Source organism: Thalia democratica, chromosome 4, assembly GCF_965202585.1.
Source record: "Thalia democratica chromosome 4, ktThaDemo2.hap1.1, whole genome shotgun sequence".
Taxonomy (NCBI): domain Eukaryota; kingdom Metazoa; phylum Chordata; class Thaliacea; order Salpida; family Salpidae; genus Thalia; species Thalia democratica.
The window spans coordinates 3423635-3447644 of record NC_139168.1 but is presented as its reverse complement, the minus strand read 5'-3'; the positions used below and the strand labels follow the sequence as shown (position 1 = coordinate 3447644).

General features: G+C 24.8%; 1 protein-coding gene across 6 annotated transcripts in view; it reads left to right on the top strand.

Annotated features, from left to right (window-relative positions):
• LOC145834674 (alpha-actinin-1-like) overlaps positions 1–24010 on the top strand; it is a 35810-nt gene that overhangs the window by 1133 nt on the left and 10667 nt on the right. For 2 of the 6 annotated variants that reach the window (XM_082942165.1, XM_082942163.1), the window contains exons 2-15: positions 3396–3500; positions 4049–4178; positions 4431–4517; positions 5294–5381; positions 6863–6941; positions 7268–7349; positions 10276–10361; positions 16228–16320; positions 16617–16742; positions 19408–19589; positions 21290–21419; positions 22474–22565; positions 22867–22975; positions 23595–23735. In XM_082942165.1, coding sequence (XP_082798291.1) covers positions 3396–3500; positions 4049–4178; positions 4431–4517; positions 5294–5381; positions 6863–6941; positions 7268–7349; positions 10276–10361; positions 16228–16320; positions 16617–16742; positions 19408–19589; positions 21290–21419; positions 22474–22565; positions 22867–22975; positions 23595–23735 — 1530 coding nt within the window. Of the gene's footprint in view, positions 1–3392; positions 3501–4048; positions 4179–4430; positions 4518–5293; positions 5382–5450; positions 5483–6862; positions 6942–7267; positions 7350–9508; positions 9595–10275; positions 10362–16227; positions 16321–16616; positions 16743–19407; positions 19590–21289; positions 21420–22473; positions 22566–22866; positions 22976–23594; positions 23736–24010 lie in introns of those variants that run through there. The other 4 variants (XM_082942166.1, XM_082942164.1, XM_082942168.1 and 1 more) reach the window with 3 other exon arrangements.

The window sequence follows — 24010 nt, the reverse complement described above, 5'->3', positions numbered from 1 at the left end:
AATCAGTCAAAACTAAAACAAAAAAATATTGTGACTAATAAATTAAAATAAGACCACTGGTAATTTTTGCCACATCTTTTAACATTAGTTCAATACAATCATTAGTTGTTTTAGTCAAAAGCAGTGCTGCATGATAATATATTTTGAATAAGGTTTGTTAGTTCAGCCAAATGAGTAAATAAAGGCTTTTACCAGTTCAAGTAAACCTTTTTAGTAGGGAGTACAATGGTTTGTAAGTTTCTTTGAATTTGCATAAAACTTTGTATATATAATTAAAATTCGTTAATGTCTAGTGAATAAATTGTAAAATCCTGACCTTAATAAAACATATTAAAAGCAATAAAACTTGATGTGATTAATGTAAAAGTATCAATGATTAAATAGTATTATAATAATGATATGTTTTGAATAAGGTTTGTTGACTAAGTAAATCAGAGCTTTTAAAAGTTCGAGTTATAATTTTTAGTAGGTCGTACAATTATTTCTAAGTTTTTTTTTTAAGTTGGCACTAACAGAAATACATATATTTGATATTTTAATATTTATAACTATCTCTTGAATAAATTACAAAAATCTGAAATTGTAGAAAGTGTAGTGAATTTGATGTGATTAATGTTAAATTATCAATGAGTATTTATTATTTCCATCTTGGTTGAACGATTCTTCATAATATAAGCTGTTTTTTGGACTGAGTTTTGAATACTATTAGTTTAAGTATCAGAAGTTTAAAAAGCAAAAGTAACAATAGAAGTATTAGGTAAATTAATTTCTTAATAGTTTAGAATATAAACAACTAAAAATTGATATAAAAAATTCAAGTTTTATAAACACAATTTATAACATATATAACAATGGTTAGAATTTGAATTATTTTTTTAATATCTATAAACAATTTTATTTATCATACTTTAATCTATTGACATATTTTTTAGCTAAAATTAAAAGTATTTTAAAAACTTTTTTTTTGAAACATTTAAGAAATATGTTTTCCTTTCTTCAGACAGTTTGTTTTTGTAGCTGTGAAAACAAGTTACTTAAGCTTCCAATTTGTAAGGCTCCTAGGTCAAAAGCTGTATCGATACAAATAATACTTATAAGCTTTACTTATGTTTTGGTTTATGTTCTGTAAATTATATTTTGTACTTTAGTTTATTAAACAATGACTTTTGTAAATAATACTGATCCTTAAAAATTTTATTACAGTTGGTAACTTAAATATAATATATATAAATGTTGAAATAAACATGTATAAGGTTCTGTTATATTTTTATTCCAAGCAATTTTCTTTAGGATATATGTGAGTGTAAAAGTGTCAATAATACTTTCTTCTTAAAGAATAATTGGTTTCAAATACATTTAATTATACTGAGCACTTAAGTTCAAAGTCATAAAGATGCTTAAATAAAACACCAAGTTTTATATACATTTTACAACTACAATTACATTTTACAAACTAATGAAATAATTTTTAGTACAAAAGAACAATGTAGAAAGTTTTATAAGATATCATAATTTAATGTTAAAATTTTGGTAAAAAGCATCAATTGGCAATACGTGGGTATTCTTTAAAAACACATGTTAAGTATTCGAAGGCTTGAAGGTAGCGATTAAATCTATAAAAAGAATGTGACAAACTTATAACTACGTCATAATCATCTTTGGTAGCTGTTCGCTTCGCTATAACCGACTGCAGTTGCACAATTGTATGTTTGTTACAAAGTTGCAGTTTTTAAATGTATTTTTACTAATTTTTGTAATATAAATTGTGCGTAATTGCTAATATTTACTTTTTAAAGTTTTCATCAATTTTTAATTTACTACAAACGTTGTCTTTGTTTAAAAATTGTCTTTTACACAAGGTGTAAGTTTTGTTGTAAGTTTAAAAACGTGATAATTAACATTTATATGTTTAAAATGTTACTTGTAATAAGCAGATATTGTCACATTAATGAAAAAAAAATAGAAGTTAATGTATAAAAAAGTTTAAGTATTCAGTGAAATAAAGTTTAAAAACTGTCTTAATTTTGGTTAAATTGATAATTATAAATTAAGTACAAATTTTGTGAATGAGATTGAGCAAAGATCTTAATTTCAGTATTAAACTAACAAAAAGTTTGACTTAAAAGTTATTTTAATATAAAATTTTGCAAAATAAACAAATAAGTAAAACAAACTTCCCTTAGTCGTGATGTTAGTTAATTATTTACAACATGTTTTACAACTTAATACTTAATCTTGTAATTTTCCGTACTTTTATTTTGTCCTTTCAATAATATTTTTTTGATATTTACAAATATAAATCATAAATTTAAATTTATTTTAAGTTTTAACAACTTAGTGCACTATTTAGAAATATTGTTTAACACTATTTAAAAATACATTTATTCATTAAATGAAACTATAAAGTATTACCGTTTAATTATATTTAGAAATAAACTATATAGTCCAAGCTTCTGCAATTTTAAGATTTTTCTGCTGCAGGAAACTAAAAATACTAACTTTGGTGCTGAAATTCAAACTGCAGTTTGTTAGTACTTAACAATTTTGAGTGTTTGAGCATACCTACTTATTTAGCCAAGTGCTTTTTTAGTGTAAATTGTTTAAGACGAAATTTTAACATTTAGTTCCGATCAAAACAAACGTTAAAGCGTAGTATCAATATGTGTGTGTGGAAATACTTTTTAATTTGTCAAGTATAATATTAAAAAGTATTTAAACAGTTTAACACTCTTAAAAAATATCTCCATGTAAGCATTAAGTTTACATAAGATATATTAAAAGCAAACAAGCACAGCAGATAGTTTTGAAGTGTAATAAATTATTTCTGCTGATAAGATAAACTGTATCCTGCAATTTACTGACTCATAAGTTATTTGATCTTTTAAAATATTGCAAGTTCGCTGGTTTTGACAAACAAGTTTTAAAATGTTGGTTATTTGAAATTTAAAAGAAATTTGTGAATCAGAAAAGTAAGAACACCTCCTTTTTGCAAGCTGTTTATTTAAAAGCATTTAAACAAGTTATATAGTAAATATTTTCTTAAGTCATTTTTATGTTTTCTAAAATCAAAGTATTGGTTAATTTAAAACCACCAAACCTCAACGGAAACCCTTAAACATGTGATATGTAAGAGTAATTATTTTATCTTTAATTTGTAGAAAATTCTTATAATGTTTATGATATTCAATCTCTAATCATATCATGAGAAAATAAAACTTTGTGGTATATTTTTCCGCCATAAATTTAACATGAATTTCAAAACCCCAGTTTTGTTAAATACCTTTTTTTATGAAAACAAAATACTAACTAGTTTCACAGGCATCGTAAATAATACAGTTGTTTAAGTATTTGTTACAACACATTTTCATAAATTTCATTTTAAATATTTTCAACAGACCTTCACCGCGTGGTGCAACTCGCATTTGAGGAAAGCCGGAACCCAAATTGAGCTGATTGAGGAAGACTTCAAGAATGGACTGAAACTGATGCTTCTTCTTGAGGTAATATGATAAATTAAATAAATAATAAATAATATTAATGATATTATAAAGATGGTCTGAAACTTATGCTTCTATTGGAGGTTTGATATAATTTAAACTTCAATCATAATTAAATTTAAAATTAGTTTTCTTTTTCCTTGGAAACTGTTAATAGTATTAATTAACAAAATTAGTTATGCACTTATTCTTGTTTTGGCTTTCATTTGTACTGTTACAAAATACTTCTTCTAAAATAAAAAATAGTACTTGTAAAATTAAAACATCTTATTTAATTTTAACACTCTACTACTTTTTCTCACAGGTCTTATTTTTAAATATTTTGCAAGTGTTAAAAACTTTCTACAGCCTACTTTTGCAGTATAGGTGTCTGCATATTTTTATACTACATTTTTTCACAATCCACTTATACCATACTTTAATTTTTGCTAGTTTATATTTTTCACACAAACATGAAAATATTTTTTCACATAACAATTTCACATGTAAATTTTCACAACAACAGGTGATTTTTTCTCAGATGGTTTTTCATTATATTTTAATGTTTTAAGGTGATCTCTGGAGAACATCTGTCTCGCCCAGAGAGAGGCAAAATGCGTTTCCACAAAATCGCCAACGTCAACAAGGCCCTGGAGTTCATCAATGACAAGGGAGTTAAGCTTGTCAGTATTGGCGCTGAAGGTTTTTAATTTGTTATTTAAATTATTTCTTAATCAGTACTATAAAGGTATTAAAATTGTACTAATTAAGATTATTCAGCTAAGTATAATACATTATTTACTAGTTTTAAAATTATTGCTGATAAATATTAAAGATTATTAGGTATATTTAAATAAGTTTTTTTTTGCAAAATATAATTTAGCTAGTTCATTGTTTGTATTACAAAAAAATTGTGATGTTAAAGTTTTATTATATTTAATTTGTAATTCACAGAAATTTGCGATGGAAACCTGAAGATGACCCTGGGAATGATCTGGACAATCATTTTGAGGTTTGCCATCCAAGACATCTCAGTCGAAGGTTAGAAATTTATTTGCAAAATATACTAAAACACCTGTTCAAAAATGAAATTAATTCATATTTGAATTTGTATGGATTATTTATTTATTGAGCTATATAAAATGCATATTTTATGAAACATATTTATAACTATGTGATAATAACATTTAAATATCTAAGAAATTTTAGATAGTAGAAGTGTTCAATAAGCCAATATAATGTTCTAAAATATAGGTTTTTTATGTTTGATTTATAAATTACTTGGAAACTGAATGTTTCAAAATTAATACAGGCTTTATGAAAATATGATTAGGTAATGATTAATACAGTTTGTGTTTTTGAAAGAAAAAGTTTTGTAGTGCATAAAAAGTGTTATTATATTGTAATGGGAAGTCTCTTAACAAGCCAATCAATTAAAAAGCAATTATAAAACAAAAGTGATACTTTAATTGCATTTTCTCATAAAAAGTTCTTTTATGAAAAACATTAGCTAATTTGACATCCTACTTTTTGTCAAAAACATACACAAAACATTGGTTTTCACAAATAAAGTTTTAAAACCAACTATTTTTTAGTTGCAAAAAAGTATTCTAGTTTTATAAAACTAATACAACACTGTTTATATAAAAATAAACTTTAATGTTTTATAGAAGCTGTATTTTTATTTGCATTTATGTTAATTAGAAACACGTTTATTACAAAAACATGCTCTCAAAAGTTTCATATTTTATTTTAGTTGATAAGTCATTTAAATAATTTAATTGACATTTTTGGTAATATTTCAATCAATACTTTAGAATCTTCTGCCAAAGAAGGTCTGCTTTTGTGGTGTCAAAGGAAAACTGCTCCCTACAAGAACGTCAACGTGCAAAATTTCCATACCAGGTAAATATAGTAAAATAATAATTATATCATAAAATAAAAATATTCCTGATTATTAACTTAATTCCCTACAAGAACGTCAACGTGCAAAATTTCCATACCAGGTAAATAAGAATTAACATACTATTAAGTATAAGATTAAACAAAAATAAGTCCCTACAAAAATGTCGATAGGCAAAATTTGCACACCTGATATTTATAATGTGATAAAAATAATTGTTAATTATTTTCTTACAACAATGTCATTTTGAAAAGTTTCCATACTAAGTATAACAAGATTTATTACATAAATTAAGTTTGTAATTAAGTATACTAGTAAATGTAGCAAATGTAGTACATTGAAGTCAAGTTTCTGGAAAAGATAGAAATCTAAAACGACTTTTTATTTACAAAGTTAATATTTAAAATAGCATCTCAGAAACTTCATTTTAAATTTTAGTCATAACTTAGCATTTAACCTACTTATGAGTTTATGTTTATTTATTCAATCAACCCCCTTTGAAATAAGTCAAACATTTTTAATAGTGTTTGAACAAAAATATAATAGTTTTATTTGAACAATGTGTTAATTGTTTAATATCAAACGCAAATAATAAGCCATTGTGTTAATACTATGAAATATTTCTTACATTCACCGGTAAATAGTTGGAGAAAATGAATAAAAAATAATTCTCAATAGATTTTATTAAAATTCCTATACAACAATAACATTGAAAAAAAATCAAGGTTGTGTTTTACTTACCAAAAAGAAAAAAACAGAATTATATTAAAAATTATCAATATTTTTTTTAAGTACACATGACGTTAAGATGCAAAATTATTCAAATAAAATGACTAACCTAAAACGTTAAGGAAACTTAATACCACAAAGTTATCAAGTTATATAACATGCTTTAAAACAAAATTAAAGTCAATAAAGTTATTAATTAAAAATCATGTTTAAAACCTACATTAAGTTTGTTTAAATGTTATGTGTAAACTTTTATTTAAAGTTGAGTATTTCACATTTCTTAAGTTTCAATCTAAATTGATATTCTGTAAATCCGCTACAATTTGAGATTAAAATGATCTAAAGTAAATGTAAGTGTTAAATTGGCCAATTTAAAATGTCAAAATATATTAAAGCTACAAGTTGCTGGCTTGTAAAACCGGTTTAAATGACCTAATGTTTTAAGTATACCTATGTAAAAATACTATTATATAAAAAAAGTGCATTATTTATTTTTATGTTTACCAAAAAGATGTTCCAATATGTATAAGAATTAAAATTTGAAGTATGTATTGTACTAATGAGTTAAAATAGTTTACTACGGCAGTGTTTATAAAAGAGTTATTATTAAAAAGTAAACAAGCTCATTAAAAAATAGTATGTATTATTTTTAATTTGGAAAAATAGTCTTGCCTTCTGTGATTCGTTTTATTAAACAATAAGTTAAATAAACTGCTTTAAATAAACAAAATAATAAAATAAATATTTTTTTTAGTTGGAAAGACGGTCTTGCCTTCTGTGCTCTAATCCATCGCCACAGGCCTGAACTTATCGACTACGATAAATTGAGGAAGGTAAGTAATAACTATATATTAAATTAAGTAAATATTGAAAATTTCAGAAATAATCACTATGTTCAGCACAAATAAGTATTAACTATATTTATCAGAAGGTATATTAAACTAATAAGAAAAACTTTAGAAATAATTAGTATCTTGAACACACATAGTATATACTTTATAATTTTCAAACAAATGTTAGAATCTTAAAACATTTTGTAACTACAAACTTCATTTTGAATAAATTTTTATTAAATTGTAGGACGACCCCCTTTATATAATAAGCAATGAACTTTCACTTTGAATCAATATATTTTATGGGTTTATTTTAATATTTCTAGGACGACCCCCTGACCAACTTGCAAACTGCATTCGAAGTTGCTGAGAAACATCTCGACATTCCTCAAATGTTGGACGCTCAAGGTATATTATATTATAATATAATTATTTAACACTACAAGGGTAATAAATATTAAGCTAATATGTACAAGGGTATTAAGTATCGACATCTTCAAAAGTTAGATGTGCAAGGTATATAAATAAAAAATTAAGTAACATTAAAAAGAACATTTTGTAATTAAAAACTACTTTAAAAAAGTATTAGCTTTCAGTTTATGTCTAATTTGACGTATAAACTTCAACTAGGATTTAAATACACAAAATTTTGGGTTTACATTTTAAAGCTTACAACTAAAATGTTGCAACATCCACATTTATTAAATGTCAAAAAACATGTTATTTACCAACATTTAAAATTTTTGTTTCTTGAACATGTATTCTAAAACTATAGTTTTAAAAACATAAATGACAATTGTACACCAAATTTAATTTAAGACTATACAAAAAACAAGTTTGTTTTAAACATTTATATAATTAATAATTTAACTGAAGAATTACCGTGTAAATTCAGTAGATGTCACAAAATACCGGGTAAAATAAAATTGGCATTAAAAATTAAAGTTTTAAGTTTTACAGCTACGCGTCACATTGTCAAAAAGAAAGTTTTACCGATAAAAAATTAAAGTTTTGTGTCTTTTTTATTGTATATGTAGAAGCAAAAGTTGCTATAAACAGTTGAAAAATTTAGTACAAGTTGTTTTACAATGTTTAAAACGAAATACTTTTTGAACTCTCAAGCATTTTGAAAGTTAAAAAATATAAAATTTAAGTACCAACAATGGAGATTAAACAAATAAAAGCTTAAAACGTCGTAACACAAATTATCAACAATAAAACACAAATGTTGCCAAAAAATAAAAGTTTCAAAAATGAATTTAAGTAAATTTAACATAAGTTTGAGTGTTATAACACAAATTATCTAAAACAATGTTTATTACAAATTAAAAGCAGTTGCTTACCCAGAGAAAAAGAAAAATAACAACAGAAATGTTAACAAACATAAAGTTTTCAAACAAACATGAAATGACCATATAAGGGCATGCAAAGCTTCCGCATTCTGAGAATATTTCTCAATAGACATGGTTAAAAAGAAAGTTTCGCTATGTATGGATATTTAGCCGGCTTAACAAAAAGTTCTTATAAAATTGTTGTTAAAGTTTTTTCCTTATTCTATTTTTAGTTTTATGTGAAATTCTTCACCTAGTTTAAGATGACTCGTAATTTTAAAATAATTTAAAAAGTTTATACATACAGAAAAAAAAAAGATAGCATGAAAAAGTGTTTAAAGAAGTAATTTTAATGAAAAACAGTGTTTTATTCAAAAACTTAGTATTGCTTATGGTGACCAAATTTTAATAAATGATCGAAATTTAACTAAATACAACTTTGAATAAATATCGAACTCAAGTTTGTAACAAGTCCAATAAAGAATTATAAAATAAAATAAGTATCTACCAACTCAATAAGCATGGTTGAAATTTAATACAATAACGTATAATTAAGTGATTAAGTTTAATACACGTTCGTAAATTACAGAGAAAAAATATTTTCAAACGTAGCAATTTCTAGATTAAAAGTTTAAAATGTTTCGTGTGGTTTTGCACTTATTCTGGTAAATCTGGTTAACATACATCACACTTTAATAAACTTTCTAATAATTTATTTCGCACCTGTTTGAACTGTTTGTTGCATGATTAAATGCACTTTTTTACTAAAAAAATATTTTTTTGTGCTAGTAAATACAAGATTTAGATAAAATGCAAATGACTTAATATATTTTGTATAACTTAAATAAGTCATTTTAGTTTAATTTCTCAACTCATGTTTACTTTTGTAATCTGGTAGTGTGTTTAATAGTAATCAGCATAATTTATATATTCAAATCTTATACACAAATAATAGAAAACGTTTTAATAAAATGGTAATTTCTTAAGGATAATTAACAATACATAACGTGATTTTACATAGGTTATATGTATTTTATAATTGTTGGCTTAATAAAGTTCAAGTTTATACAGAGATTGTAGATGTTTTAATATCATAATTAATATTAAATATGTATATTAGTAGTATTCCACAGAGACTGTAGATATGACTATTATTTAATTTGTATATTAACAAATATAAACAGATTTTGTAGATAATACTAATATTTAATGTGTGTATTTTACAAATTTGTACAGAGATTGTAGATATGGCCAAACCAGATGAGAGAGCCGTCATGACTTACGTTTCTTGCTACTACCACGCATTCAGTGGCCTGCAAAAGGTAAAAACATGTTAATAAATGGACCTTCTGTATATTCTTCTAACATTTTCTCGTCTTTTCTTATTCTTCATTGAATCTTTCTGATGCTCTTTTGATCTCACTTTTGGTTTTTTTCTGTTCTAAATATCTGGAGTTTTACTAAGAACTCTATCTATTCGGCTTAACTCTATCTACTTTTCCTAATTCTAATACTTCTTCTGCAAATATTTCTTTTCCGAGTATTCTGGCATATTCTAAATATGAACCCTTGTTGCCTCAAGAATTCTGTTTGTCTCAGTTAATATTTAGAAAATTGTTTTTACAATCATCCGAAGATGTTAATAAACTTCTTGATAGTAATTTGCACCGTATCAGGTATTCCCAAAAGGAATCAACAAATTTTGGGCGAAAATCACTCATGCAGAACCAACTTAAAAACCAGTTGTTTCTTAGCAGGCGATGTCCTGAGTTTGGGGACAAATACACCAAGCTGTTTTATTATACTTTTTATTTTCTATTGAAAGCTTTATTTGCTCAACCCCTCACTTATGTTCTAATAATATTTTCTCCCACTTATAGATCTAGTTGATTTACCCTACCCTGATGAGAAAGCTGTAATGACTTACTCTAAATATAATAAATTTACATGTTTAATGACTTCTTTACTTGAGATTAAATTTACCACTTTTTTATCTTACATAGATCTAGTTGATTTACCGTACCCCGATGAGAAAGCTGTTATGACTTACGTTTCTTGTTTCTACCATGCCTTTGCTGACCAAAAACCGGTAATTATAAACAAAAGATATAATATCTTGCTTACCTGTTGTTATCATTTTGTATATTAATTGTGGTAAACATATCATCGTTGCTTACACGTGGAAATATGATGCAAAATTTAGGTAAATCTTGCTTTTTTGTTATTTGATGTTCATTTTTTGTTTCAAATCATTTGTCTACCTGTTGAGCCCATGTAATTTTTTCAAAGATTAAACATTTTTCACAATTTCTTTGGTTAAGGCCATAGGGGGGGGTAGGCCATGTTTTTTACAAGTTGATCTTATTTTATAGAGTTTTTACCAAGCTTCAAGTTGCTTTTTACCGTTTTTAAAAATTCGAATTAGTTTTTGAGATATGACCGGCCAAAATCGGGCCGCATAACAGGTTCCTTATGGGGAAGGAAAAACTAAAACGGCAAAAAAAGACTAATGCATTCAAAATCTATCTCCTCCTTCATTTTTTGAGCAATCTTCTTTAAACTTTCACAGTCTATTCTTTATACAATAACAAAAAAACGTTATTTGTGACTTTAAAAAATTTCAAGTAAAAATACCTTTTTTTTGAAAAAAAAAATTTTTTTTTGATAAAAAATCACTTTTTTTTTTTAATTTTTGTCATAAAATTTTTATTTTTTAAAATTATTAAAATTCACAAATAACGTTTTTTTCTCATAATGTAAGGAACATTTCCTGAAAATTTGAAGAAGATTGCTTGAAAAATAAAGGAGAAGATAGATTTTAAAGCCCATTTTTAAAAACTCGAGAAAAACGGCTTTAAAGTTACTCTTTATATACCCTTTATAAAGACAACCCATTATATAACCGGTCATAAAAAAAAAGTTACTTTATATTTTTAAAATCTAAAAAAAGCATCTGAAAGATTATGAAATTTACTATAATATAAGTCTATATGTTATTTTTGGTCAAAAAATGGCTTCTACCCCCCCCCTATGGCCTTAATGTAAATTGCTTGTGTACATAAAACTGTTTTATTAAGCTGTTATGCCGAACAGTGAATGAAACATTTTGCCGGTCGTTTGAATTCTCATACTTGTATTTAAAAAAAAAACTTTAACTTTTTATTTGTTCCGCCTAGAGGTTAATGTTTGGATTTTGTACTAATAACCTTGTTCCTTTCTTCGAATATTTTTCTTTCAACTTTTCTTACAACGCCGGCAAAACCGTCTTAAAACAACTTTTATTTTAAATCCCCTCATTTTTTGTTTGCTTTTCATCTTTTCAATTCGCAGATTACCGATCTAAAACGTGTTTTGTGGTGAAGTCATAACATTCAATTTAAATTAAGATTTATATTCTGTATTTACTTTATTTAATAAGTTATTTTACTTAAAGTTTAATGAATTACTTGTTGGTTTTTTAAAAAACATCATCTCTTTAAAGTTGAGCAAAATATATTATCAACCCACAAATTATCTTTCAAAGTGTTGAAAACTAATTCGACCGTGACTAAGTGTCGTCCGCAAGGCAGTTTTGTCAAAAATTCTGACAAAAAGCTCGTTCAATTTGCTGAATTCTTTTCCAGCGTTTTTGTCACTTTGCTAAGAGTTTTTCTTTTCTGAAAACTCAAGTGTTTTTTTAGAGTGTGTTGCTTTCCTTAAAATAGTTTTGTTTTTCTCTGTGTGGCTGAAAATGAAATTACTCTTTTCTAAAGTTTATTTTAAGTTTAATGTACTTGTTTAGTACTTATAATTGTTTTAGCATATTTAAAATGCATATTTAAATTTCCTGTTAATAAAACTGATGCATATAAGCTTAGTTATTGTTAATAACTATTGTTTAGGTATTGAAAGCAACAGCATCATTAATTTTATTAAGAATTTAATCTTATACTCTATGTTTTAGATTTTGTTGAGTAGTGTGTACAATATAATCATGTATCAAATAAAAACATAAAAATCTCATAAATTCCTGCGAACAATTTTTCAAGTGCTTGTCAAATTCAGTTTGAAAGTTTCCTCAATCTGCGGTTTAATCTGAAGTATTTTGAACTTCGCAAATTGTTGCGGTCTCAATAAAATTCGAGTTATTTGAGAATTCTTCATTTTAATTAAAAAGTATTCACTTTTGGGAATATAAAATTCTGTTACCTTGGGGATTTAGTTTTTTGTTAAACTCAATTTTCTGCTTAATAGTTTATAAGTACTGTATATGGAAAAAGTTTAAAGCATGAAAAATTAAAATAAATTAAAATAAAATAAAATTAATAAAGTTAAGGCTGTTCTGATTGTGTAATAAAATCTCTTAAAAAACATTCTATTTATTTTAAATGATAGTCTATACTAAATTTAATTATATGTCCTCTTAGTTTAAAAGTATTTTTAAGAAGTTAAAGTTTGTTTAATTTTGTTATTTTTGAGAGTAAACTTTTCATTACTGTATATCAAATATTTATGTGACTTTTTAAAAGAAACTTTTTTTGTTTACAAAGTAATTAAGTGAGAAATTTCTGCGGTTATTGTTGGTTGATTGATGGTGTTTTTATGGAAAACTTTCACACAATTTCTTCAGTTGTAAAAGTTTTTGTATTGATTCTTTTACTTTGTCTCACGGGAAAAGCATCTGTTATAATTGATAAGACAAAACTTTTTTCTGATATTTCATTGACGTTTCAAAACCTGGAATCAAGAAAAAGATATTGATCTAGTTGTTTGAATGTAAATACTTTTACACACCAACACGTGTTTAGTTTATTCAAAAACTTGATTAAAATTCATAACATTGATAAAGTTGTTAAAAAGTTCTTTACATAATATTTTAAATAATTTGATTATAATCAGCTTTAACTTAATAAAATATCTTCGTAAATATGTTGAAAGTTATAGTCATGTTGGCTTCGAGTACTTTAAAATTACTCAAACATAAATAAAATAAGGTAAAAAAAGAAAAACTCACATAAAAGTTAAATTTAAGTTGTCACTTTTGAAAAATCGGTGGTTTCAATGCAATAATTCACACACGAACTGAAAACTTAACTTTTGAATTAGCCTCGAGTTTTTCGTCCAATCATAACAAAGTATTTTGTTCGAAACCGTTCATCCGTGAAATTCACCTGCTCAGTTGTAACTTTGAAGTCGACCACTTGAATATAATTACTGTTATTTTTACGAATTTGTTGTTTTTGTAATTGTTGCTCGGCTTTGCTGTGTATTTTATAATAATGACTGTTCTTTATGTTAATAAATTTGTGTACAAATTATTTAGGATATAAAAACATAAAACTTGAAATATTTTAAAATAAAATTCCAAAAAGCATATTTTTCCTTAACAACAATAGTAGAATTTATAAGAATATTTTTATTTTTGATGAAATATTTCCTTATCAGGTCACGATAAAATTTCGTATTTCCTATTTCACTACAAGAATTAAAAAATAAAACAGCATTCGGTTTTATTTGTTATGAATAGCCGGTCTGTTTAATAAAATATTTTAATTTATACCTGATAAAAATTGTCACAAAATTTAAAAAAATTACTTACTTGATAGCTAATTTAATAGCAAAATTTTCCACTTCAAATAACTTTCATATTTTTTACTATATTATGGTTGAAGTTAAATGACTAATACTTTACATCATCTGATCTAATTTCCTTTTTAAATAGTTTTTTTTTCAGTGAGTTTAAATGGTACTTGCAAGCTTAGAAAAGAATTTGAATACCCTTTTTAAATATTTTATAATATTTTTAATATATATATGATTTTAAAGTATAAAATTTTAGATAATGTTTTAAAACTTAGTGAAAATCTATCACGTTTTAAGACTCCAAAGTTAGTACATAGTAAAACCCAAATAATTTTTAACGGTTAGATAATCATAGCCAGAATAATTTTACCAAGACATAATAATATTATATGCAGCACACTAATATTAAGGCGTATCGTTTTTCAACAACATAAATTATTTTCATTATGACGTAACAACATGTTGACAGATATAAGTTGACGAACTCATTCATTTTATACCAGCCGTACTGTTGACACCTTTGTCGAAAATACTTGCGGTTTTATTGAGAAGATGTTGTTTTTACTTGTACCAAGCTATAAGTAATATCTTTGTTGTTTAGATATACTTGTTTGAATGAAATAGACTTTTCTGTTATTATGAGTTTTCGTGGTTGTATAAAATGCTATGATTAGATATATTTAAAATTGTTTAAAATAATAAGAATAGTCTAGCATGTGTTGTGTAAATTTATTTGGTGTGTTTTAGTTTTATTAATGATTTACTTTGTGGTGGTTTCAAGTCTTGCTTGCTAAAAAATTTGTTAAATTTATTAATTATGGAATGACTCTACTGGAATGAGGTTGTTTTGTTGGTTTTTATTTTTAAAATGACAAATGCAATAGTAAAAAAAATATTGATAAACGTTTTTTGTATTCATTTTACTAAAAAAAAACAAATTAATATTAGTATTCAATATAATGAACTCTAACCTGATTAAATTTAGTTCTATTTTTAAGATTTCGTTACATTGTAATATTGTGTAAATGTTTTAAAACAATAAAACAAATGCCTAAATAGAACAAAATGTATGACTCATTTAACTGCCATATTACAATGTGATAGACAATATAGCTATGCAGTTATAACCAAGATTTATTTAAATGTTAACCAAGTTTGATTGTTTTAAAAAAAATAACTTGATTGTCTGCAAAAAAAAAAGTTTTTGTATATTTTTAAAATTTTAGTAAAGGAAATTCTTAAAAAAATAACAGATATAAAATTTTGACAATTTAGAAATTCTAAATAATTCATAAATAGTTATATATAATTTCTTAGCTGAATTATTTATACTTACGTAATTAAAGTATGAATTAGTCCAATAAGTAGTTGTCCATGTATTTATTTGTTATTAGTAGTTCTTCAAAAACTTATTTATAAAATTGTTTTTATATATCTTGCTCTTTTTATCTTTCATAACAAATAACAATGTTTTCATATGCTAGACGTTTTGTTTTTCAACCATAGCGAAAGTTTATTGTTTATATACTAAGTTATGTTTAGAAAATTGTATCACCTTTTACTGAATTGAAACTTTCTTTATAACTATTTCTCATTTATCTCATAAAATATTACAACTTCTAGTTAGTTTGATACTTAAAATTTGTAATTGTGTAATATTCTTTAGTATTATACGAAATGAAGTTATTATATTTTATAATACTTAGGTTTGATTTTTTGTGCTTCCACAAGTTTACTCACATTTTTGTGTCAACTACAAAACACACTAACACAGTTTCTTTATTACTAATTATTCTTTTATGATGTTTATTCTTTATGAGTTTTACACTGTTTAAACTGTTTTACACTAGTTTGTTTCCACAACTAACAACACACACCAACATCGAATATATACGTACAATGCATTTCGTTTATACTATATATTTCATAATTGTCAGATTTTACTGACTTACCAAGGCCAGATGAAAGATCTGTAATGACTTATTTAGCTGCTTGCTATCATGCTTTGTCATCTACTACTCAGGTTCTTTTTCTTTCTTTGTTTAATTTCTTTTAAAATATTTGTTCTCATTTTTATTCATTCCTGTTTTTATATGTTTTCCTATCATTGTTTTTATATATCTCATGATTTCTTTTTTTTTATCAACTTTTTTGTAAATTTTTTCTTTTTCATTGTAAACATTTCTCTTTGTGACTCAATGTGTTTGCTTCATTTTATTTATTAATAAAAATTTTGTAAACTAATAAAGTTTTAATTAATTTTTATAAATTATAAATCTAAAAAATTTCAAAAGTTTCCAAATTTAAATTTTTTTAGGTACTATATAAATAATTTTTCTGTCAAAGTATTTATAGTTCATATGATAATTTTAAATAATAAATGTATAATATAGGCTGAGACAGCAGCTAACAGGATTGTGAAAGCATTGAAAGTCAACCAGGACAATGAAAAACTCATGGACGAGTATGAAAGGCTTGCATCTGATGTTAGTTATTTAGATTTTAAGTAATTCATATCATAAATTATTTGCACTTTTATTTAGTAATTTAATAATAGTTTAATCTGTAGTTTTAAGTTGAATTCTTAGTTGTTTCTAAATCTTAATACTTTACAACAAAACTTTTAGTGATATTATGTTTTTTTAAGATACATTTTATCAAATATGTAGTTTTTTGAGTGAATTTTAAATAAAAAGCTTTTACAAGCTAACAACATTACTCATATTAAACTGTATATATTAAATATTTGTCAAGCATTGTTATCAAATTACTCATATTGTAGCTGCTCGAGTGGATTGCAAAGAAGAAGCCATGGTTGGAAGACAGGACAACCGACAATACCATGGACGGAGTTCAGAAACAGCTGAACGGTTTCAGGGACTACAGGAGACACGAGAAACCGCCAAAGGTAAGAGAAATGGAAAATCTGATATTTATAATAGATTACATAAAATACTTTTTTTTTGAGATAACAGGTGCTCTATAAACAGACACGAATATCGTAAGTGTAGAAAAGTATTTCACGTGTACAGACTAAAATAGTAAAAATATAATAAATAAAAATATTGGTGTTTAAAAGTATACCGATAAGGAGTAAGTTAATATAATTAATTTGCGAAAAAACCAAAACATTAACAAACCTTAAGGTATTTTACTTTGTGGTAGTATCAAATCAAGCTAAAAGTAAAAAAAAAAGAAGATAAACTAAGAATATCCGACATAAGTTTATATACAAATGTAATATGCACTAGGGTACTATTTATGAAAAAAAGTTATCAATTTAGCTAAGAAAACATAACAAGTTTTATTGGAATCCTTTAACTGCTTCTCATATTTAAAAGTATTTATATACACTATATTTACACTTCAATAAACTTTTACAGAAAATTTGTTTATTAAATATACACTGAAAAAAACAAATAATCATTAAAAGTTTACACAGTAAACTTTAAATGTTTATTTCTTTTATACCAGGTTTTGTTTTGTACTCAAAAATGTTTATTTCTATGTTTATGTGAAACTAAAAACAAAAATACAAAGAAAAACTGTGTTATGAAAATAAATACGATAAGAAATACTTTGAAGCTAAAATAAGTGTAGTTTTAAGTGTTTAAGCAGTTCAAAATAAAATCAGTTTAGAATATTGAAGTACTGACAAACAGAAACGATACATTGAACAAACAAAAATCAAACTGAATTAATCATTTAAATAAACAAACTTGTATCAAGGTTAAGATAATTAAAAGAAAGTAAAATGAATTGATAAGATAAAATGCTCTTTTTAGAGTTAACAATTTCTTAAATTCACAGTTGAACATTTTAAAATCAAGGCTAAAATATTAAAATTTTGTTTTTATACTTCAGTCTTTATTGTTTTTCAACAACATTTATATGTTACAATTAAATTGAGTTACTTATAGTTTCTTATGTCTCTCAAAAATTTTATTTGATATTGTTGAAAATTAAATAATTTGAAATCATAAATGTTTACAATAATCATGATTATTTAATTGACTTATTTTATTTGATAATTAAACGTCAAAAAAATAAAGTAAGAAAGACAGCTGTTTTTACAAATGTCTTAAATTCACAGTAAAACAATTTAAAATCAAGGCTAAAATAATAAAAAATTGTTTTTATAGTGGGTATTTTTAACAACCACATCAATAATAAACAGCTGTTTACTTTACAACAAAAATAAATAATTTATAGACTTGTTTTTACATTTTAATATTAAAAAAACACCGTTAAACAAACAACTTAAATTTACGACTTACGAAAATTCATGTGTATAAATGTAGCGCAAACAGTACCATTGTTAGTTTTGTTTATTTTTCGCATACCTTGAGTGAAAAGGTTGTAGTAATTATTTTAAAATTCTCCCGATTTTTGACGTTAATATGTATTATATCTGCGATTTAAATATAAAAATAATGTTTATTTCTCAAATATTTTATGTCTGTCATTTTGAATTTCCAAAATAGGAAAAGTTTGTTAAAAAACGTGTAAGTGTTTTAACATTTTCTTTCTTCAATATGTATTTAACAAAAATAGTGAAAAATCTTAAAATTTTAAAGTTATGTCAAATAAAGCTTATTGTTTATATGTTATGATTAAAATTCTAAATAACTTATTGTTAATCATACTTTTGAGCTTAAACGACAGAAATTGCAGGATTATTAATAGAGGAACTTTCTAGGCTACCATTGTTATTTTCAAAATAAAAAATAGAACTCCATGCAAATTTGACATACAGAAGCTTATACGTAATTAGTGTAGTTATCAATAAAAGCTAATAGTTTTCCATGGGTACCAGTAGTATTTCTGAGTATTAAACTTTAAGCTCATATTGTCAACAGTTGTAAAAACTAAGGTACTCCTTAAAGTTAGTAAAGTAAAGTTAGTAAAAAAAGTTAGTAAAGCAAATTTAAAGGTAGTAAAACTTCCTATGAATACCTCAGCTTTTATTGCCATTTTGTTTTCGTAAACATCTAGTTTTTTTTTTAGACTAACTAATATTTGCTTTGTTAAAATAGTAATTTAAACTGTAATTTGTTAGGTGCTTATAATACAAATCATAGCTTTACTTTTCAATAAGTTTAAAGTAAATGTGTCGAATTAAATACTCCAAAAAGTGTTCTCTAAAATTTTTTAATAACCAAAAAATCGTTTATAAGATATAAATAGGCTTACACCAAAAAAAAACTATAAAGACCTCAATAAATGCATTTCAACATTATATACTTTGAATTTTTTTTTCATCCACATACCTTATCGACATACCTTATTGTTATTATGTACAAAGGAAACTTTGAATCTGCTTACAAATAGCAAAAAGTCATAAAAATAAAAATAACAATATTCAGTTGTGAATAAATAAAAACTCAATACTATTTTGTAAACTTTTTACCCCCTACACGGACCTTATTGTATTTACAGGCCGACGACAAGGGAATCAAAATGGAATCAGCATACAGATATTAATAAGTAACAATATGATAATAATGATAATTATTTAAAATTCCTAATTTTTTCTTCATTCTTTCCTTCAACAGATCTTATTGTTTATACAGGCCGACGACAAGGGAAACTTGGAATCCGCATACAACACCCTCCAGACCAAATTGCGATTGTCCAACAGGCCGGCTTTCAACCCCCACAACGGAATACTGGTGCAAGACGTGCAGAACGCGTGGAACGGACTGGAGGAATCCGAGAAGGGATACGAAGAGTGGCTGCTCAGTGAAATGAGGAGGTAAAATAAATATGTATATGTTTTTTTGTGAAATAAGTAATTAAGAAATCATTTTGAATATTATTTTACGAAGAGTGGCTGCTCAGTGAAATGAGGAGGTAAAATAATATTTTTTTTTGTAAAATAAGTAGTTATGTCATTTTTAAAAAGTTATTATACGAAGAGTGGTTGCTCAGTAAAATGATGAGGTTTTTGTAAGTTTTATTTAAAATTGAAATGCTAAAGTAGTTAGCAATAAATAAGCACTTTGTTGCAGACAATCCTCAAACTCTAGGCATTGTTTTGTTTACTTTTAGGTTTGAATGAACTGCAGAAATAAACTGAAATACTTGTCATTTGAATAGCTAACTAAAATATTAAGATCACCAAACATCGCATGTTCAAATTAGTTGAAAAAGAGCTCGTTTTAATATTATTGAAAAAAAGACTAGTAATTTTTGTAATAGTTAGCAACCTTTTCGTTTTTTACAAAACTACAATTGCTTAATGAAGATAAATGTACTTTACAGACACTGGTAAAAATGTTCAGGTAATGAATTTTTAATAGATGAAAAATATAGTGATAAATGATTTTGCTTTTAGCTTTTACAATGCACATAAACCTTTTTAAATATCATCAATCATGTAACATACTACTAAAGTATGTACTGGTATTCATTTAATTAAGTTTACCAAATACATAAAAAATGCAGTAAAAGTTTATTTATTTTCCTTCCAATATAATTGAAACCGCAAATTCAAATTGTCATCAAATTAAATAAATTTGTCCTCGGGCAAAATTTAAACTTAAATTTGTTATTTGCGCCTTTCTAAGGAATTAAAATTCTCAGAAAAATGGTATGCGTTAAATATGATTTCAATAAACAATTTCTTTTTATGTTTTTAATATTTAATTTTTGTACATTTATTGCATTTGTTTAAACTTACTTCGAGTTGAATATTTTTGTTTTATTAGACAACTAATCATGGTTTATGTACTTAAGTATGATAAGTGACATAAACCATGTAATAAACATATATCTACGAAGTTAGTCATATAAAAAGACTTTAATTAGTATTTAAAACGAATGTAATTACAGATTAAAAATATTAAATTTATACTCTTTATTTAAATATATACTGCTGTAACAGATTGAAGCGATTATAATATGTTTATATTTAAGATTATCTGTTTAGATATAATTTTTTCATGTGCTTAAAAATGGTTTACATTACTTAAAAAAATTATTAAATAAACTTATGTGAAATCTAAAGTAAGATTAGAAGGCTCCATACAAGCAATACGTATTATTTCGCATCCTCAGCTAAAAATAAATGAAGCTTAAATTAAGAAGAACATATTAATGCATATTCGTAATGTGTGGTCAATAAGAATAACTCTGAAACTTTTTAATGGACAACTAATATTATGTCAAATACTCAAAAAAATCATCGTAAAACAAGAAATGTAGATACACGCTAGATAACACTGTCTTAAAAATATGTTTCTATTTTTAATTGTTAAAACAAAAAGAGTTTTTTCATACTATACAAATTGTTGAGATTAAAATAGCTGGGCTTGATATTATTTTTTTCTCCATACAGATTGGAGAGATCTGAAATATGAAATGTAGATTTATGCTAGATGTTACTAAGCTTAAAAAGTATTGCTATTTACAATTTATATTTTCGTTAAATTAATCTTTATGTATTTTTTACAGATTGGAAAGATTGGACCATCTCGCCAAGAAGTTTTACCACAAAGCGAAGATCCACGAAACTTGGACTGACGGTAAAGTTGCCATGCTGGAAGATGAAGATTACAAAACTTGCTCACTAATGCAATTGAAGGTAAGTATTAAAAAACATATATATAATATGATTACAAAACTTGATCATTTACGCAATTGAAAGTAAGTGTTAAACAAATGAGTAAAAAATATTAATTACAAAACTTGCTCGCTCATGCAATTGAAGGTAAGTATTAAATATATATATATATATATATAATAAGTATGATTACAAAACTTGATCATTTACGCAATTGAAGGTAAATAGCAAAAAAAAATGTATATACAAAAGTTATAAGAATTGCTCTTAACAGTTGAATGAGATTCTAAGTACCATTTTATTAATTTTACACTTGAGTTGATGTAAATGTGTATTGATATTTGTTTTTCAAAATTTTATGATATTAAAAACGTTTTGTTTAATGAGGCTATCCGCGTATACAATTAAATTACAATAACATTATTTAAAATAAGTAAATATGTATAATCTTAGCTCTTTTTTAATTTTTTGCTATAGAAAATTTTTCACAGAAAGTAAAACAGACTTAAGTTTAACATTACCGAATATACAGCTAAATAATACTAAAATACATAAGTATTTTTAAATATAAGTAAATATGTACAATCGTACTAATATTTAGAAAATTTTATTTTGCAATATAAATTTTTTTACACAAAGTATAACGGACTTAAGTTTAACATCACCTTGCGTTGGTAATTTCAAAATAGCAAAACTAATATTTTATAAGTAATATTTACAGTATATACGGAAAATAACCTTGCATTGGTATACATTAAAGCGTGTATTTATGACGCAATAAAAAGTTCAACATTCTTGTAACAAACGTAAACATTACGCATTATAAACAACTTGTGTGCGCATTTTGAAATATCATTTAGTTTTATAAAAAGCTTATAATATTTCGTAAACTGTGTTTTTTAATTTTTATTAATTTATTTAGTTTGCACAAAAGTAAATGCAAACATAAACATTCAAATAATTTGAAACTTATAAATTACAAGGTGTAACTTTTCTTTTAAAGACTAAGCTGTCTACATGCGAAACTTTACAATGATGAAAAAATTCACAAACTAATTTTAGATAATTTTTCCAGGCTCTTAAGAAGAAACACGAAGCATTCGAATCAGATTTGGCCGCCCATCAAGACAGAGTTGAACAAATTGTTCAGATTGCCCAGGAACTTTAGTTAGTTGTTTAATAATTATAACATAAGTTGAACAAATTTTGTTTTAATGATTTTAAAAATTTACAAAATAGTTTTTGTAAAAGCCAATTTTTCTTAAAAAATATAAAATGTAAAACTGATGTAAATTAAAGTACAACAAATTAATTTAATCAATATTAATTAAATTTAGATTGAATTTTCTTATAGTTAATAATGTTTGATAAAAGTATTAATATTATCGGAAATGTTATTCAGTACTTTTAATAGTTAGAATATTTTTTAAATTATTTTATTTAATAATAAGAATATCAATACTTATAGTGAATTGGAGCACCATGATTCAATGAAAATTCGTGAAATTTGCGACAACATTTGTCAGGAATGGTCAACTTTGGGAGACGCCACCCAAAAGAGAAGATTCAACCTCGAAGTTTGTTCTTCTAATATATATTTAGATATGTTTGAAAGAATTTTTAACATCGTGCAAGTTTTGAAATATAAGAGTAGTATACTAGGTATAAATTTGTTAATTCTTGCATAATATAATCAAGGTACATTGTCAAATAACTTCAAAGACGTGTTAAATTTCAATTTTAATACATCAATTGTACATAATAAACATTCAATTACACTCTAAAAATTGAAGTCACTTCATAATTTGTTTGATGTTTCAAGTATTTAGTACTTGGCGGCCAGATCTTACATTAGTTTTAATTATCAAATTGTTCAAAAACTGAAGTGTTTATTAAAAATAGAACAACTTGTTAAACATTTTTCTTAAAAATACATAAATATAGTTATGTAGTAAAGTGTTTAACAAAACTAAATTGCTGTGTAGAAGAAAAAGTAATAAATTTATCATAAAAGAGACTTATGTACTAAAATTTTGTTATCAAACAGTTTAAGCACATTAATACAACATTTAGCAAATACAAATAGAAAAATTTAAATAAAACAACACCTTTTATATCATCTTTGGTTGCAATTAAATAATAAAAATATATTATAGTTATAAATAAATACATGTGTAACATATTAAATCCAATTAGAACATGGAGCAAATCTTGGAGTCTATTGAAACCCAGCATTTGGACTTTGCCAAGAGAGCAGCTCCCTTCAACAACTGGATGGATTCAGCTATGGAGGACTTGGAAGACATGTTCATTGTTCACACCATTAAAGAAATTAAGGTAAGTAAAATGTTTTCTTTACATCTTTAAATTTTAATTGATTATATTTTATTTACAAGTTAAATTAAACCTGCGACATAATTTTAGAGTTTTACAACAGGTTGAGAAAATTTCGTTATCTGATCCAGAAAATTTAGTTTTAATTTAAAAGTTTCTGAGAAGTTATAAAAGAATCAGTTTATTTATTTAATTTTTTGAATTTAGTGTTATTTGTAATTAGATTATTGAGTTATTTAAGTTGATAAATAGTATATTTAAAAAAATGGATAAATACC